The 17,104-nt window shown below is 36.4% G+C and overlaps 1 protein-coding gene across 1 annotated transcript; it reads left to right on the plus strand.

The window, feature by feature from the left end:
- Positions 1-5,042: 5,042 nt before the first annotated feature.
- Positions 5,043-16,890, plus strand: EFHB (EF-hand domain family member B; the record flags this gene model as incomplete). The annotated part of the gene is made up of 13 exons (XM_082044597.1): positions 5,043-5,276; positions 5,423-5,485; positions 6,494-6,637; positions 8,185-8,365; positions 9,002-9,112; positions 10,172-10,301; positions 10,678-10,761; positions 11,722-11,789; positions 13,163-13,317; positions 14,133-14,340; positions 14,712-14,918; positions 15,447-15,628; positions 16,726-16,890. The coding sequence occupies 13 exons, from the start codon at positions 5,043-5,045 to the stop codon at positions 16,888-16,890; spliced, it is 1,932 nt and encodes a 643-aa protein (XP_081900723.1).
- Between the last annotated feature and the right edge of the window lie 214 nt (positions 16,891-17,104).

The raw sequence follows: 17,104 nt of genomic DNA on the forward strand, positions 1-17,104 counted from the left end.
GTTAGGTGTAATGTGAAACCACATGCTCAATTTACACAAGAAGAATGAGAGAAAATACAAACCATAATGCAGCAATGTTCAGAAAAGAACTGTAGCATTCCATATGTAGGGATCAGATATTCCATACTTCTAATATAAATAAATAAATTCTTTCTAAAATCAGCATAATCTTTCAGATTAGCAAATGTATCTGAAATTCAAGGCTGAGTGGAATTTGCGATGCAAGAATTATATTCATGTGATACAGTTGTACTAACAAAAAAGGCCAATGGAATAATGTATTATTTTGCTTGAGAGGTAAGACAATTTTTCTCTTGAAAATCCTTTGAGCAGTCTTAAGATACGTTGTAATAGGCCATTTTGCTGAAACTGCTAGCATGAATGCAACTCTCACATGCTTTTTATCTGTTAAGTATGTAGGCAGTCCGTGTTTTGGATTATGTGATGGATGCACTCTGAGACTCGGATTCTACAACAGCAGAGCTATGATACCAGTGTGCTGTGAGAAAGCATGTGTTACCTGCATGAGGTTCCTACTGGCTTGCTAACTCCGCGACTGCAACACTGAGCTATAGTATGTTTCTTTTGCTTTGTGAAACTCCCAGATTGTTCACAGCTGGTTGACACTGACATACAGGGTCAGCAGACAGCAAAGATTCACTGTGAATGTATGAAACAGAGGCAGGAGAATGTGTGGCAGTAAGCAAGTGACCAAGTTCCAGTTACTGTATTTTGGATTTGACTGGTCTGTGAATGTTAATGGTGAAGATGAGTTTCTTCTGTTGTGGTGTGGACAAATAGCTACTTAAGAAAAGCTCTGAAATCACTCAGATAGCTCTACCAGTGTTCATGTTTTCATATTTTATCTCATCTTGGGTCATACAGCAAATACCAAAGTGAAACTGTTGGATGATGTCAACAAATCAAAAATTATGTTAGTGTGTCATGATTGCACCAGATGGATTTCTTCTATTTCAGCATTTCTCTGCAAGAGTGTAATAATATGCTCTGTTCAGTCTTTTTGTGTTTAAATATGACTCTAGATGTGCGGTAATAAACGGAAGTTGGCTTTAGAGGACATGCCAAACTCTCTATTCTGTTTGAACTTCTCTATTTTTTTATGTGTCCATCTGCTATAATATTATTTTTTTCTGTCTTCTATCTCTGCTTATGTATATTTTCTCTATACATCCATTGGTTTGGTCATATCATAGCATATAGAATGTGTGCACCACATACAAAGCAGGAATTTTCTATCCATAAATGAGTTGAATAGAAAACATGAAACTAATCGGGCAATAACAACAGCAAAGTATATCAGCATGGTTACCATCCTTTAAGAGTTCCACAAAATTTGCAGCATTTTACATTGAGTTCTCTGGCGTTCAGAGACCTCAAGGCATTTACAAACTAGATGTCTTGTCTGCCATGATGCCAGCACCATAGTCAGAATGAGAACTGTGTTGCAGAACATGGGGACTTTGTGCTTCATAAAGAAAGTAAAATGCAGGGGTTTAAGCAGTTTCCATTCCTCAGGTTTAGTGTGAACAAAACAGAAAGAGGCACTCTATTGTGGGAATTGGATGTCAGCAAATAGTGGTAACATTTGAATGAGGAGTACTGCTAGGTAAAAAAGTACTGCTGTAAAAGGGAATATTTTTTTCAGCTTTTTCCAAAACACATTTCTCTAGACATCCTATTTTTTTTTTTTTTTTTTTACATAGGAGATGACAAATTCATGCTTTAGTCAAGAAAGTTTTTGTCTTTTCTATAATTGAGTTAATTTTTGTTGCCGTTAATCATCAGCTTATCTTTACAATTTATAGATCTTTCCTACCCTACAGATATTCTTCCTGCAGACCAACTAACTTCCAATCTAAGAAAGAATGAATATGTCACTGATTCCTAAAATGAGCAGGATTATAGGGAAAAGGGGCAGCTCTCTCATTAGAAACATCTGCACAAAACTTTGAATTCACATTTTTTATCTGCACTGTGGGCTTAAGAAAACACCTAGAAAATAGAAGTAAAAAACCCTAGCTTTTACTACTGTTTCTCATACTGTGTATCCACAGATAATATGCTGAGAATGCACCTACCCTGGCTTTGACCAGGCTGAATCCTGTCTACTTTTAATGCAATTCATATAATATGAAGGCAAAATCTTTCCAAATACATTCACTACTATTTTAGTTTCATTTCTGTGACTCGAAGATTCACATTTTTAAGAACGTTATTTTTTTTCTGATGGGGGTGAAAATATAGATGCATTTTTTACCACTTAATAATAGCTTTTGTATATAGGAGGTGAAAGAAATGTGTTCTTCTGTACCTTTTCACTGGCCGGTTTTCTACAGTATCCACAGTAATTTATAACAGAAGCAGCTCCTGCAGATAAAAATGTTTTCCTGCTTTCTCTGGCACCTTGATGTGTCTCCCATAAAAGCATCCAGCAAGGCATCCCCCTCTTCCACAAGGAGGCTAGCAAAAGAGAGCATTTCTAAGAGCCGTTTTTTTAGGGCCTGCTTCCAAGAGATGTGGAAAGATAGCATATATGTTGTTACTAGCTTTCAAATTGATTTATAGGGGCCTGCATCTCTGCTGCAAAACATGGAGGGGAAAAACAGAGAAGGCTGAGGACTTGTGCTTTACTTGTTTCAGCAATAGTTATTGTTTTTAGACTGCAAGGTCCTGTTTTTCTGCTTTTGATGGAAGCCACTCCATAGGGGCTGAGTGGATTCTTCCAATTAGCAAGTGTGGCCACCTACTGGGGAAAAAAAAAAAAAGTAAAATAAGTCTGAAATAACAGAATGTACAAAATGGTAATAACTTGAGCACAGGTAGATAGCCAGCTAGAACTGCAACAAACACAAGAATAAAAATCTAAGTCCCAGTTTCCTGTGTCATACTATTAGAATATAATTTTTGTGATGCTATACTTCGCTCTTCCTATGTATAAATAGTTCCCTCTTCTGACAGCTTTGTCCTTACCCAGTTACTCCCCTCAATCAGATCAAATCCATCCCTGATTTCTAACACCTGCAGTTTTGTTTAAATCACAGTTTAGCCTTTACTAGATAGAAATTGCATCTGACAGAAGAACAGATCACAGGGCAAGAGGTAACTGATCACTTTATTTATTAAGCTACCAACAATTATTGCTTTATTTGACAGGAGGACACTAAGTAACAACAAATATGACTGAAGTATAAATGCACTGAACATGTTAAGAGTTTAAAAGAGCTTCTTTAGTTCCCAAGCAGTCATGGATGTTAGCAGTGTCACAGCTGGATAATAGCTGAAGACAGCATATGTTACCTGGAGAAGATTAAGCTATGTTCCTGTGTGCAAGAAGCTAGCTGACCATCATACTGACATCTACTGTTGATGCCTCCAACAGCCAGAGCTGGTAGTCAGGCATCCCTAGCACGTGCTGGCCCGGTCATGAGAGAGCAATCGCTGCCCAAGCCTCCTGTCTTCTATTTGTAGGAAAGGGTCCTGAGAATTCAGTTTTAATTTAGTTTCCTTCATTTTAAATCCTTATGAAACATGTTAGAGCTGAGAATAAAATGGCAACAGCTGGTAATGTTTGTTAATTAATTAAGGTTAAGGTCTGTATGTTTATCTAAAATTGGTTTTGCCATCATAGGACTACAGAGAATGGAGCAGGATGTGATTAAATTTAGATGTTTTGCTGGGAAGAAAGGAAAACTTTACTAAATGTCACCTGAGAGTAAAAGTCTTTGTAAGAGCCGAGGAGCTTTAAACACTGGTGAAACTTGTTTAGTCTTACCCATGCTGCATTTCTGAAATAATCCACATCTGTTTCTGAAAGGCAAATACAGTGGTTTAAGCAGGTGACGTGTTGACTCATTTAAGACAAACTGTGAGAGCCATTCACCTGTCCTGATACACGGGTGGTGCTGACAGGCTTCTCTCACCCACCTCTCTGCTGTTGTGTAGATGGGAGTTGCAGTTTTCTCTAGAGGAACAGTCTCAGTATAAAATGTTTTATGTGTTTATACATGTGACAACATTTGTGAAAGGGGGTGTATTTTTTATTAGAACAATTAATAAAGATTTAAAGTTCGATCAGAGTTTTGATCACGTAAGACCTTCTTTCAACCCAAAGATGACTCAACCCACCTGTCTGAAAGCTGATGGATTTTCAAGGACTTTAAATAATTGGTCTAAGCTTTAACTTTTCAAGGACTTCAAATAATTACGACCATGAGCCAGCACTGTGCCCTTGTGGCCAAGAAGGCCAATGGCATCCTGGGGTGTATTAGAAGGGGGGTGATTAGTAGGTAGAGAGAGGTTCTCCTTCCCCTCTACTCTGCCCTGGTTAGACTACACCTGGAATATTGTGTTCAGTTCTGGGCCCCTCAGTTCAAGAAGGACAGGGAACTGCTGGAGAGAGTCCAGTGCAGGGCAACAAAGATGATTAAGGGAGTGGAGCATCTCCCATATGAGGAAAGGCTGAGGAAGCTGGGTCTCTTTACCTTGGAGAAGAGGAGACTGAGGGGTGACCTTATTAATGTTTACAGATATATAAAGGGTGAGTGTCACGAGGATGGAGTCAGGCTCTTCTCAGTGACAACCAATGGTAAGACAAGGGGCAGTGAAGGCAAACTGGAATGCAAGAGGTTCCACTTAAAATTAAGAAACTTCTTCTCAGTGAGGGTAACAGAACACTGGAACAGGCTGCTCAGGGCAGTTGTGGAGTCTCCTCTGGAGACATTCAAAACCTGCCTGGACACATTTCTGTGATTCCGTGTAATTGTACAGCTGCAGTTGAACCTAATTATTCCTTAGATCATTATGGTTACAAAATAGCCTGAGTGCAATTTGTTTCCTGGATTTCTCAAGGAGGTCTAACAGGGTGAGGGATGGTGAGGGAGGTGGCGGGAGGGCTGTGAGAGGCGGCTCTGCCACCCGTCCCGCACGATCGCTCCCGTCGCTGCCTGCAGGTGACGCGGTGGCGCCGCCCGCCGCCGTTACCAGGCGAGCAGGGTAACCGGCCGCCGCGGCCCCGTGCAGCCATGGCGGAGCAGCTGCGGCCCGTCTACGAGGGGAAGTTCACCGACAGGTTTCCCGAGCTGTCGGCCGTGAGTGCCTTCGCCCAAGGGGTCCCGCCGCTGCCGCCTGCTCGCTCTCTGCGCCTTTTTGCGGCCGGGGTCTCGCCGTGGGCTGGGGGAAGAGGCTGCAGGAGGCGCAGCTTGTGGGGTTGGTGGGCGCACCTCGCTGCGGTCACCTGTCTCTACCCTCAAAAACGCGTGTGGCTCTTGTTTTTTTTCCCCTTTTATCGAAACGGGGACAGTTACACAACATTTCATGCAAGGTGTCAGATCCCAATTTGACTAGCTGTGCTTGTTAGCACAATGGGTTTGGTTATGCCTTGTTTTTTTGATGGTGTTTTTAGGCTGGAAAGTTGTTTCCCACTGGCGAGACGGCTGCGAATTGTCTCACTGAGGCTTTACCCAGGGTGAGTTTTTTTTTCAGACACTCCTTGCGAAACTTCTGTCATAATTTCCCATTAGTAATTGTGCTTTGAGACAGACCTTAAAAAAAAAAAAAAATCAGTGAAACCCTGTTTTTTTTTCCCTACATCACTTCTCTGTAGGAACTACAGGTAGTTTCTACAAAACACGTATAATATACATGTAATAGCTGGTAGAATTGTAAAACATTTCTGGCAGTTCTTTTACACTCTACCTGTTTTACAAGATTTATCGTGCCTGCGTAGTTGAGTTTTGGACAGTTTTTCTCTGGTAATACAATTATAGCAATTATTGTTAGGAATTATTATTACTTCTGATGGAGGTCCTTCTTCTTCACGAAGGATGCCCCTCAGAGTTGTGCTTGCCACAGGTTGTTCCCCATATCCTTGAAGAATTAGAGAGCACTGAGATACAAACATCCCTTAATTAGCCACTCTCCCTTTAAATGGGTAATCAAAAACAAAACAAAACCAGAAAAAACACCCCCTCAAAATAACCCCAAAAGAGCACCACAACAAAACCAAAACAAAGAAACAAAAACCAAACCCACTAAAACAAAAAAACCACCACAAACAACCAAACAGAAAAACCCATCAAAGTTGTAGTTAAAGTAACTTCTGAAATTTTTTCATGGGTGGTGGAATTGTCAATCAAGCTGAAGGTTTCTGAAGGTAATAAATGTAACATCTACTTTTCATGAAATATACGTGAAGAAGCTGTTATCCCTTTTAAAGATGGAACCAGATAGTTGAAACTTACCAACTGTTTCATTACTTTTGTTGCTGGTTTGATAAAATTTAGGCTGGGCCATGTTGACCTTATGCTCAGAACATTGGCATCTTCAGGAGTCCATGCGTTACAGCCCAAAAAGGTCTTCATATTTTGTTCTTACCTCTGTGGAATCACACCAAAATGACTGCAGTATATTTTCTTTTCATTAATACTTTGTGAATATCTGGTGTAAAATTGTTTTTGCTTTGCCTTGTACATAGCCCATTACTCCAACTACTGTGCGAAAGTTTCGAAATACAACAAATCCGGCTCCTGGTGTTGAAAGAATATTCTACGGCAGAGCAGATGATCCTGACATTGCAGCTCACTTGACACATGGCATCGAGTCACGTACTTCACCCAGTGTAAGAATGTGACTCATTTACTTTTGTTTAAGAATGGATCACTTAAGAACGTCCTTAATAAGTGCAACTGATTTCTTCATAGTCAGGGATAAAGCTACATTTACACTGTAGCATTTCACAACTGTTGTGGATTATCTGAATTCTGAGGTCAATTCATAGGATTTAACTAGCATAATTGAAATAGGAGAACGCTTGTAGTTCAATGACTTTCTCTTATCAGTGACTTAACTTTTACAATGACTACTGAATTACTCATTTCAACGTTTAAGTAAACGAACAGTCTTCTACCCACAAATTGTGCTGCTTTCTTCTTTGCTGATTACAGATGTAAACCTGTTGAGCTCTTAATGAGAGCTGCTATCTGAGAAGGTGTTTAGAGTTCAGTGCAATGATTATGTATCCTTTCTTACCATTGTGTTGAAACTGATTTTGTTTGCTAAAAAGTGATGTTTTGGATATGTCAGACTATTTTGTGTGTATATAAATGCTGATTTTTGTCACAGTTATTGTTCAAATCTCTAAAAATAACAGTTCAGTTCTCAAAAATGGGTATTGAAGTTGAAACACATAAGTCCTGATATCAGAGGATGTTGGATAGGACATTTATTAGGCATATCCAAAAAAAAAAAAAAAAAAAAAAAAGGTTCTTAGTGCCATTTCCTGGAAGTTTTACATTGAATGGCTTGATTTGTTTAGCCTGTACTGTCAGTGGAAGACTGTTTCACTTTTCATTATTAATTAAATAGTAACTGGAGGAAGAGTTGGAATCTCAGTGAGTTCTCTAAGTGTGGGTTTGGATCCATTGTATTTGCCACTACTTCTTTCTGTATTCCTTTATATGACGTTCAACAAGAGTCTTATACTATACCCTCTCTAGACTACCAATTACTTTGATGGTTAGCCTGAAAAATCAAATTATTTGAGAAGATCAAAATACCCTGTTTTGACATTTTTGAACCTTTTTTTGAGATTTTCTTTTTCCCCCTTGAAGTTTACCTAATTTTACAATTAACTTCTATTTACCCAAGCCCAATGTCTACACTGAGAAGAAAATTTTGTCTAACCTAGTGCTAAACTTTGAAAAGAGAACAGATAGTCTTGACCTCTAGACAACAGCTGATTTTAATCATAAACACCAGGAGACTTCGATCCAAAGATGTTACAACTATAATCATTTTCACACTTAAGCTTTTGGCCATATTATAATTTGACTATAGTTTCTAGTATTCTCTGAGAACAGAAAGGCTGCAGGCTGAAATTTTATGAATTAACAAGTGGAAAAACTCACATAAAAGTTCTGTCTCACAATATGTATTTTATTTAGCTGGAGATTTAGCATAGCATTGGTTATTAGTGGTCTTCTCTCAAAATACAGTTTGTTTTGCAACTTAGTAGATAAACATATGTAAGTGTAATCATGTAAGATCTCAGAACACTTAACGATCAAACTTTTGTTCCTCTGTGTGTGAGGGGATAGCCATATTGAGGTGTGAATTATTAAATTTTGCTGCTTTTCCTGCCTCTTGTGTTTTTCGTGATGTCTTTAGGTAGCTTCATTGGTAAATCCACCTCCTAAAACTAATTTTCAACAAAAAATGCAAGACAAAAAAGAAGCAATCTACCTTAGTAATCGTCAAGCACCCTTGGGCAGATCACATGATCAATCTTCTATGTTACCTAAGGGCTTGGATATCATTAATACTACATTTGGAACAAAAGTCATCAAAGGTAGGAAAATTTAGCTTTAAAACATATTTCTTCTAAACACAAGGTAATCTGGAATTTAGTATCTAGTACATATTTTGTGCTTGCAACAATTCCATCTTAATAGAATAGTTGTTATTATACCAGTTATTGAAAGGCATAAAAATGTACTAGTATTTTTCAGTTATGGTGAAGAAACAAGCAACTGAGAATACTTGGTAACTAGTAATACTTTTGGCCCTGTTCCTTTTTATTTCCCTGGAGATGTGTTTAGGTAGTTGAGAACTTACCTTCCTTTTTTCAGCTATTCTAATAGGTCTAATAAAAGATATTATCTTTACCTGTGAATCTTTCCTCCATAGACTGGAGCAAATCACGTGTGTGCTGAGCATGTAACTCTATTGCAACAGTTACGGTCATCTTAGTTTTTCTGATTTTTTTTTTTTTTAAATTTTTTTTTTATTCCTTCTCCCTAGTCCCATGTCATTATGATGTATTATTTCTATAGATTGAAAAGAAATGTGGTAAGAAGTATCATTCTTCCACAGTATTAACCTCTTCTCTAATAAGATATTGTTTAAAATTAAGATCCCGCCAAACAAAACACACCCCCCTCCCACCTTACCTCCCCTAACCATATCTTTATTCCTTACTTTCCAGATGCATCAGCTGGAGAGCTCGTAAATCCACCAAAAACTTTTGAGGAAGTGGATAAAGAAGCCAGAGAAGGACATGATCTGTACATTGTGTCACATGATGACTATTATGCAGGTAAGTTCAAAGGCTGATAAGAAACTGCATAATGTTCTGATATAAATAGAATTGTTTCTCTTTGAGTCTTTGACACATATTGTATGCTACTTTTTGAGATATAAACTATTACTTTTTACTACTCTATTTATATAATCTTGTAATTTTATTTTCTTTCTTCCCCACATTCCTTTGGTGTTTTAGTGGAATAGTTCATTATGTTTCTGTCTCTTTCGCAACTTCTATCCACAAGATCATGGAGAGACCAAGCCAAAATGAGACAGCAAAAAAAGGTGTCAAATATGTGCCCTGGTTTTGAATAATAACATAAAAATTCCATGCTGCCATACAAACAGAGGAAACCCTTATCAGCAAGCATGCAGTGAATAATATTTTTTTAAAGTTCTAATTGCCATATCTTTCAAAAGGTGATTGAAAAGAACTTGAAGAAACAGAAGGACATTTTTTTTTCTGTGACAAGAAACATGCGTACAGCTTACTTACATAGACTACTTATGTGACATTCTTGTATGTGAAACTTCATTTTATGGGCAAGACTGGATTAATAGATCAGTGAACAATGAGGGTAATGTCTTGTTTATAGTGAAGTCAGTGGTGGAATTTCCATTGAAATCAACATAGCAAGTGTACAGCACCTCAAAAACTTTTTTTTTTCCTTTTAGTATTTTTGGTTTTTAAGAACTAGTAAATTAAATGGTGCATGTCTGTGCTCAGGTATGGACATTATAAAGTTATTTTTTTGCATGACCTTCACTACTTAGGCTGCCTGGTATTTTTTCACTAATTCTGTTGGGTTTGTCTTTAATCAGACATAAAAGGATATCCAACTGTTTCACCACCAAGGCAGTTTTTGCTTTATATTTTGCCTTTTATTGACAATGAGATTATTCCTAACTACTTAATAAGCATGAAGAATGCAATTTAGTTGTCTTTAATTGAACAGAATTGTTAATTAGTTATTTGAGGTTTTTTTGTAATTGTTTTGTCCAAGATTGAAGATACTTGAAACTTTTTTATTCCTGAGGTGTTTAATGCAGGTTGAAACATTTTTTTCCACAGGAGAAGCAATAAATAGGAAGTATGACTCTCCAAACTTCTGCAAGTCTTTTCTTTATGGAATAGAAACCCCTCACTTTGATGATGGGCGAAATGTCTCCAAATGCTTAAATTGGCTTTGTGACCTGCAATCGTAAGTTGCAAGGAGTTCACTAGTTAATTAGCGGTGTGAGTTCTTAAGAAGAGTGAATCTTTGTATTTGAAGATAATTTTACATCTCACAATCCCATCTTTAACTATATTGAATTGAATAGAAAATGCAGGGAGACATTTTCACGATAGTTTATCCAAATCGGTTCTACCATAGTATAACAGCACTTGGGATGTGTTTAGTATTATGTAAAAACACCTTTCATTTTATATAGAAAGATTTTTCAATTACTAAATTTGTGTTTGTCTTGCAGAGGAGTTGCTCTTTCCTTCTAACATATATTAATATATTTTTAAAATATTATTGAGAAAATGGTGAATATTGTTAAATATGTAAGAGTTATTTTCATCATTTGTAGGAAGAGAGCAGCACAAATCGTATCAAAACGAAGTGACGATTTCAAGGAAAAATTTCAGCCTCAGCTTGGAAAAGTCCTTGATCCGTAAGTGAGCAAAGATACATTCCAGGAACAAAATTCACTCCCGTTTGTGAAGTCTCCAGTGTCTTTTTCTGTTGTGGGTAAAAATTGTAAATGTGCTCATTGCTTCCACTACATCAGTCAATTACAGAAAGCGATTTTCTACTTGCGCTGATTAGTCTGATAAACACATAGGTTACTGATGAGGGCTGTATTGTGTCTGTATGGTGAGCTTAAGTCTTATTTGTTTAAATAGTCTATATCTGAATTGATCAGATTGATGTGCACCAGGAAAAATTACAAGCATGCTGTAACACTTCCTTATTTTGCATTTAGGATGGTTTGCAGGAATGGAAATGTCTCACCTATTGTTTGGGGATTTTACTATTTTTCTTACTCTGACCCTATTTCTGGTTATTTTTGTTACATTAACTGTATTCTCACTTTATTAATTCCTTGGAAAAGGACATGTAATTAAATTGTATTATTATCTAGCTGCATATATCAACCCTCAGTCATATTGCTACAATGATTCATAAACATTGGGTGATCTGGAACAGCTTTTTAATTTTTACAAAGTGGTGCTTATGAAGGGCTATAGTAGTCCTAAGGTAGAGTGTGGTCAGGATCCAGCTGTGCTGCAAATCTAAGGCTCCTGAATGTATATGAAGACTGCCTTTGCAAATGCTCCAGATTTATGCAAAACTGTATCTGGAGTCTTGCAAACTACATTATTTGCTTTGGTAGCAAAATTTAATTTTAAGCTCAAGACTACAGGCTTAAGTAACAGTGGAGAACTATGTCAGTAGTACCTGTAGGGAGTGAATGCAAACATGACTCGGTTTCTCCTCTCCCCTTCTCTGCATCCTGCCTTACTGTGGAGTAGATTTGGAGTGTGAGCATATTTTTTAATAGTAGCATAGGCTTTATTTTGGCTGTTAACAAAGTATTTGGCAATTAACAAAGAAATGTGCTTATTGACAGTATAGCAGAAACTATGAATGTTCCCCCAGACCATACATTTGGAGTGTTACTCCGTCCAGATGAGTGTGGTAAGTTCAGGGGTAGAATAACATCTTATCTTGTTGATGAAAACTATGCTGAAGTAATTAGTGTTGGGTGTGTAGTATATAATTTTCCTAAAATCCTAGAGGCGAGGTACAAAAATGTACAAGTGACACTAAATTTTTGGAGGGAAAATTTGAGGAGAATTGAAATTGCTAGCAGAAAATAAATGAATGTCAGAAATGAAGAAACTTTAGTTTTTTGGTGTTTTCTTAAGCCTCGGTATCTGAATGTAAACAAAATGAGAAATGGCAGAAAACTCATATTGACATCTAAGTGACAAAGTTAAAATCACTATTTAAATCGCTTACGTGTATTTTCTCTCAATGATTTTTCCAGCACTTCTATTAAAAAAAAAAAAAGGAAAAAGTAACAAGCATTAAATAATAATAATAATAAGTTTTTGAAGGTAGCAGGGAGACAGAAAACAGAAGGAAAATAAAAAATTTTTGCTTTTTATTATGACAAAATTTTGAGAAGTAGTAAACTCAAATAGTCAATGTTGGGATTGATGGTGTTTTAATGTTATGTTTGATGACTAGGGAATACAGTGAATATTTAGGCAGCAAAAAAATGGAAGTGGCTCACATTTATTTAATTATTCAAGACCAGAGAAGGCTTCTTCAAATTCTGCATAAGTTTTTATAAATACTTTACTATGTGGGGTAATAGAGTTAAATATTTTAATTGTGTAGGTATGCTTGTCCTATAGAGAATAGCAGAAGGAACCAAACAAAAGAATTCATTATTAACAAGTAGAAAATAATGCATGTATGTTGCTGTTATCATAGAAGGGGATTAGGTGAGTTACTGCTATTTGTTATTGGACCTTGGGAACTGGAATGAAGATTGTAGCTCAGTGTGCCAAAGTGTTTAAAAATAGTAATAAAGTTAGAATATGTAGAAAATGGGAAGTGTAACACAAAAATAGTACATTGTCTTTCTAGAAATCAATGGTATATGTAATTCCCTGAAATATTCAATTGACTTTTCCATTGGTTCATGTGAGTATCCTCAAATACAACAGACTGGAAGTGATAGATTAATCTGTGTTCTTTTGTGTTCAACTATCTGAACATCAAGTAACTTAATGCCGTCAGAAGCTTTTGGAAGCAATGGATGGATTTTTGAAGCCTTATTAAGATATTTCAAATATTTTATATTAACTGCACACGAGTAGAGAAATCATCATATGGAGCATTTGATGTTTAAACAAAATGCCCATTTCAGATGTTTAGCAGTGCTGAAAATCAGCATCTTGAACTTCAAATTCTCCTTTTCCTTAAGAGTGTGGGCCTTTTTTTTAATGTCCGTTTTCTGTATATGCACGACTAATTGAGAAACTGTTTATTTTTTATAGGAGTTGGTGATCTTATTCACTGCCGGCTTCCCTGTGAGTTCCTACGTGGTAAAGACAGAGAGCGAGCTGTCTTGACTGCAGTTCGGCAAAGTTTGAAGAAAGTTAACTATGAGAATTTTGACATGTTACTAGAAGCATTCAGGCATTATGATAAGGTTAGTGCTTTGAAAAAGTATAAATGTAAAGGAGTGTGTGAAATTAGGACTTCTGTGACAACCTGGGGATACAGACACAAAGAAACACAAGTATAGTAAGTCAAATACAGATGAAGACTATAAAGAAAAGGTAACTTTATAGTAATTGTATGTTTAATATGCTGTGGAATTAAACACAAGAGTATTTGGAGTATCCAAGTTAACAGCAAGCAAGTGATTTGTGAGCAGGAGTATTCTTAGCATTTTTTGCTATTCAAAATCAGGTATTTCTTCCTAAAATAAATATGGTTGAAGGGATTATGTTTGTATTTTCTTCAAAGCTGTACTTTTTGACTGAATCACCAAGCATCAGAATTTATTATATTTCCTTTTTTTTTCTTGCTGTAAGAAAATATAATTGACATTTAATATATAACATTAATTGTAATGTATACAGAATGACTGATGCCTTACTTTCAAAGGAAATCTTGGCTTTACCTCAGCATTTATTATTAGATTGTTATCTTGTCACAATACTCTGTCACTCTGACTTTCTTTTGATCTCAAATCACTGTATTACTTGTTGAAAACTATTTATTGACACTTTTATATTTGGATTTTTGATTTCTATGTTACTCAGGGTCTCTTTTTCGACTCAGCAATGTTACTTTTCTGAAATGTTGTGCCTACCCCTATCTATCTATCTATCTATCTATCTATCTATCTATCTATCTATCTATCTATCTATCTATCTATCTATCTATCTATCTTTGTATATATAAACATGCATTCCTTTTGGTGAGGCATTTTTAAACAAATTCTTTTATTTATAATAGAATGGTGACGGAATGATAGACAAGGAAGACCTGCGAAAGTCCTGTTTTCAGCTTAATCTGAGTCTAGATGATGAGCTCCTGGATTCCTTGTTTGACTATTGTGATTTGGATAAAGATGGTTTGATTAATTATCTGGAGTTTGCAAACTTTCTGAACTGGAAAGACAAAATGGCTGTTAAAGAGTTTGAAGAAAAAATAATTACAAAAGGTAAATCGCTTAATACTGGGAAATTGTGGAGATGATCCTATTCTTACAACAGCTATTGAAAGAACATTGCTGACAGAGTAGGTGCTTTTTTAGAGGGGTAGGATTTAGATTGTATTTAATCCTTGCCTGTCACCAGCAGAGCCTCAGATACAAATGTATTTCAGAACCCTGGAGTTCTGTATTGCATGCTGATAGTGTCCCATAAATCAGGAGAAAGTAAAAAATCTCATAGAATCATTATCCGATATGCAGATTAATTATCTTATGTGGTCTACTTTATAGTTTTTCAAGGATTCAAGCAATGTTTTTTACCTCTTGGTCTGCAATGTGCTGATAATAAATCCTGGCCATACCATAACTTCTGTTTATAGGGAAAAACTTAAATGCACCTGCTCTGCCTGAAGACACAAAGACAAATGAGGAGCCACTGCTGAAGCAGGAAGATCTTGTGTTAAAAGAAGCAGGAAGCTCAGAAAAGACACCAAAAACGCTTACAAGATCAACAGATCGTGTATCTGCAAATTATAAAACAACTTCTTCTCAGTATAATGCCGTAGTAGGTGGTCTCCCAACAACCTGTAAGTAAAATGGACTGTACTTCTCACTTCTGAGCATTGTTTAAGACAAAATTGGGAAAAAGTTCAGAAACTATTGCTACAGGTTCTACTAATGTATCATAGTGAATTAATTAATCTAAATTTGTTTAGGATTGTGACTTGGAAGTTGACATGTCTTGGATGTTTGGCATGGTTAATCCATTCAAAACACGAAAGTTAATGTAGAAGTCTCTGAGAAATTACTAGTGATTTTAGGAGAGCAATATCTCATTGGAATCACCTAAAATGTTCTTAGCTGGAAATACTGGATAAGTACTAGAACATTACTGAAAGATTTCCTGTTGTCATGCTTCATGATATAGCTGAAGTGGGGAATTCTAAAACATGAAAAAAGAGATGAGGAATAAAATAAATAATAACAATTCTTAATTGACCCTATGTGAGACGAAGTATCAAATTTGTTCTTATTTCACACAAAATATTTTATCATCCCTGGCACTATCTTTCCACACAGACTTTTCCATGCTACCTGTTGGTTGATTCCCACAGGTTATCGAGTGTGTGGTGTTCCAACTATTCGCTCAGATATTCCTGCTCCTCGGATTCGCCGCGTCGATGACAGAACTAACTATGGTGATGAGGCAAATGCTTATGGATTATTGTTCCCTTCTGTCTTCAGTCAAAAGGGAGTGTATGAAAGCGACTTTTTTAAAACAAGACCAAAGGAAGAGGTATAGTGTATTTCTTCAGAATATTCTTCCAAGATAAACATATCTCTAGCCGTGTAGGAGTGGCAAGTCATATTATCAAATAAGCAGGTTGTAAAATTCAGTGTTGGAACATTACCATCTTTCTTTACAGTCATTCAACTATCTGAAAAATTTGTACTCTTCGCATTCATAATTATTCATAAAGGTGGTAGATATTAATTTTAGTGAGATCCAACTTCAATAAGTAATATAAGGAATTATGTCAGGTTATTGCTACTCACATGCTTAAATGCTGTGTCACTGAGGGTTGCTAATTAATCTAAGGCTTAAGAGTCTATGAATCATCATTGCTGCAGTGAGAAGAGCAAAACAGTTGTGAAATTTCTGTCCTTGCCTACTTTCAAATTTCTGAGCAAGGTCCCAAGTAATGGTAGAGTTAGCCCTGCTTTGATTAGGTAGTTAGGTGGATGATATCCAGAGATCTCTTCCAACCTGAGTTATTCTATGATTCTACAAGTAGATGTCTTTAAAAGTTCTACAAGAAGTTCTTTACATCTGTGTAAAACTAGTTTCTGTGACAGAGGCATGTTCAGTGGAAAATTTTACCCGAGGTGTCTTTCCTCAAACAAACTTGCAGGTTTTACTAATGACAAATTCAGCAAACTGCTCAAATAGACCTTTTAAGTGCTCTGCTGAGTCAGGGTCATAGACGCAGATCTGCAAAAGATCTGTGAATACAATCATTTAACCTGATTTATGTTGATAACTGCAAACAGAAAAAATGCAATGGATAAACAGGACCTAACCTGGGGCTTTTAGAAAATTTTTCCTTTTCCCTGAATCTTCTGTTTTTTATTTTTCCAATGCTGAAGTTGCAGCGGCATTACTTTATTAACTAAAGACAATTTTGTACACCACAGCTTTCATCCCAAGAAGATTCAGATCTACGTAAATAGGAACTTCTTTGGTTAAGGATGCAGGATGTGGTCTGTAGTTTTTATTTAAGAGAGGGAAAATATTCTTTGGCAAATGGAGTCTGGATTTTACATAAACTAGATAGATATTGCTAATATAAATAAAATGCTGACCAGAATTACATGAACTGTATTACTTTGTAGATTAAACAAATTCTCTGCAACATGGGTGTGTACACTTCAGATGAAAGGTTTGAAGAGATGTGGAAGCAAGCTGGTATGACACATCAGAATGAAGAGGTTTGCGTAGAAAGCATCATGAATGTACTGGATGAGATACATGGATCACACACAAAACCCAGTTGCTAATTCTAGTCTTTAGGCATTGCATTTATTTAAATTGACACCAGTCATGATTGCTGAATACAATAAACATTTTCAATAACGTGTGTTTACAGAAGTTGAGTTCACTGTTTCTTGTCTTTCTGAATAGTGGGTTCATCATATATATATGAATCTTGGTGCAGTCATTGCAGTTAGTAGGAACTGGTATCCACAGGAATAAAAGAGGATACCACATGTT

This window comes from Streptopelia decaocto, assembly GCF_964273445.1.
Source record: "Streptopelia decaocto genome assembly, chromosome: 2".
In the NCBI taxonomy this organism is placed as follows: domain Eukaryota; kingdom Metazoa; phylum Chordata; class Aves; order Columbiformes; family Columbidae; genus Streptopelia; species Streptopelia decaocto.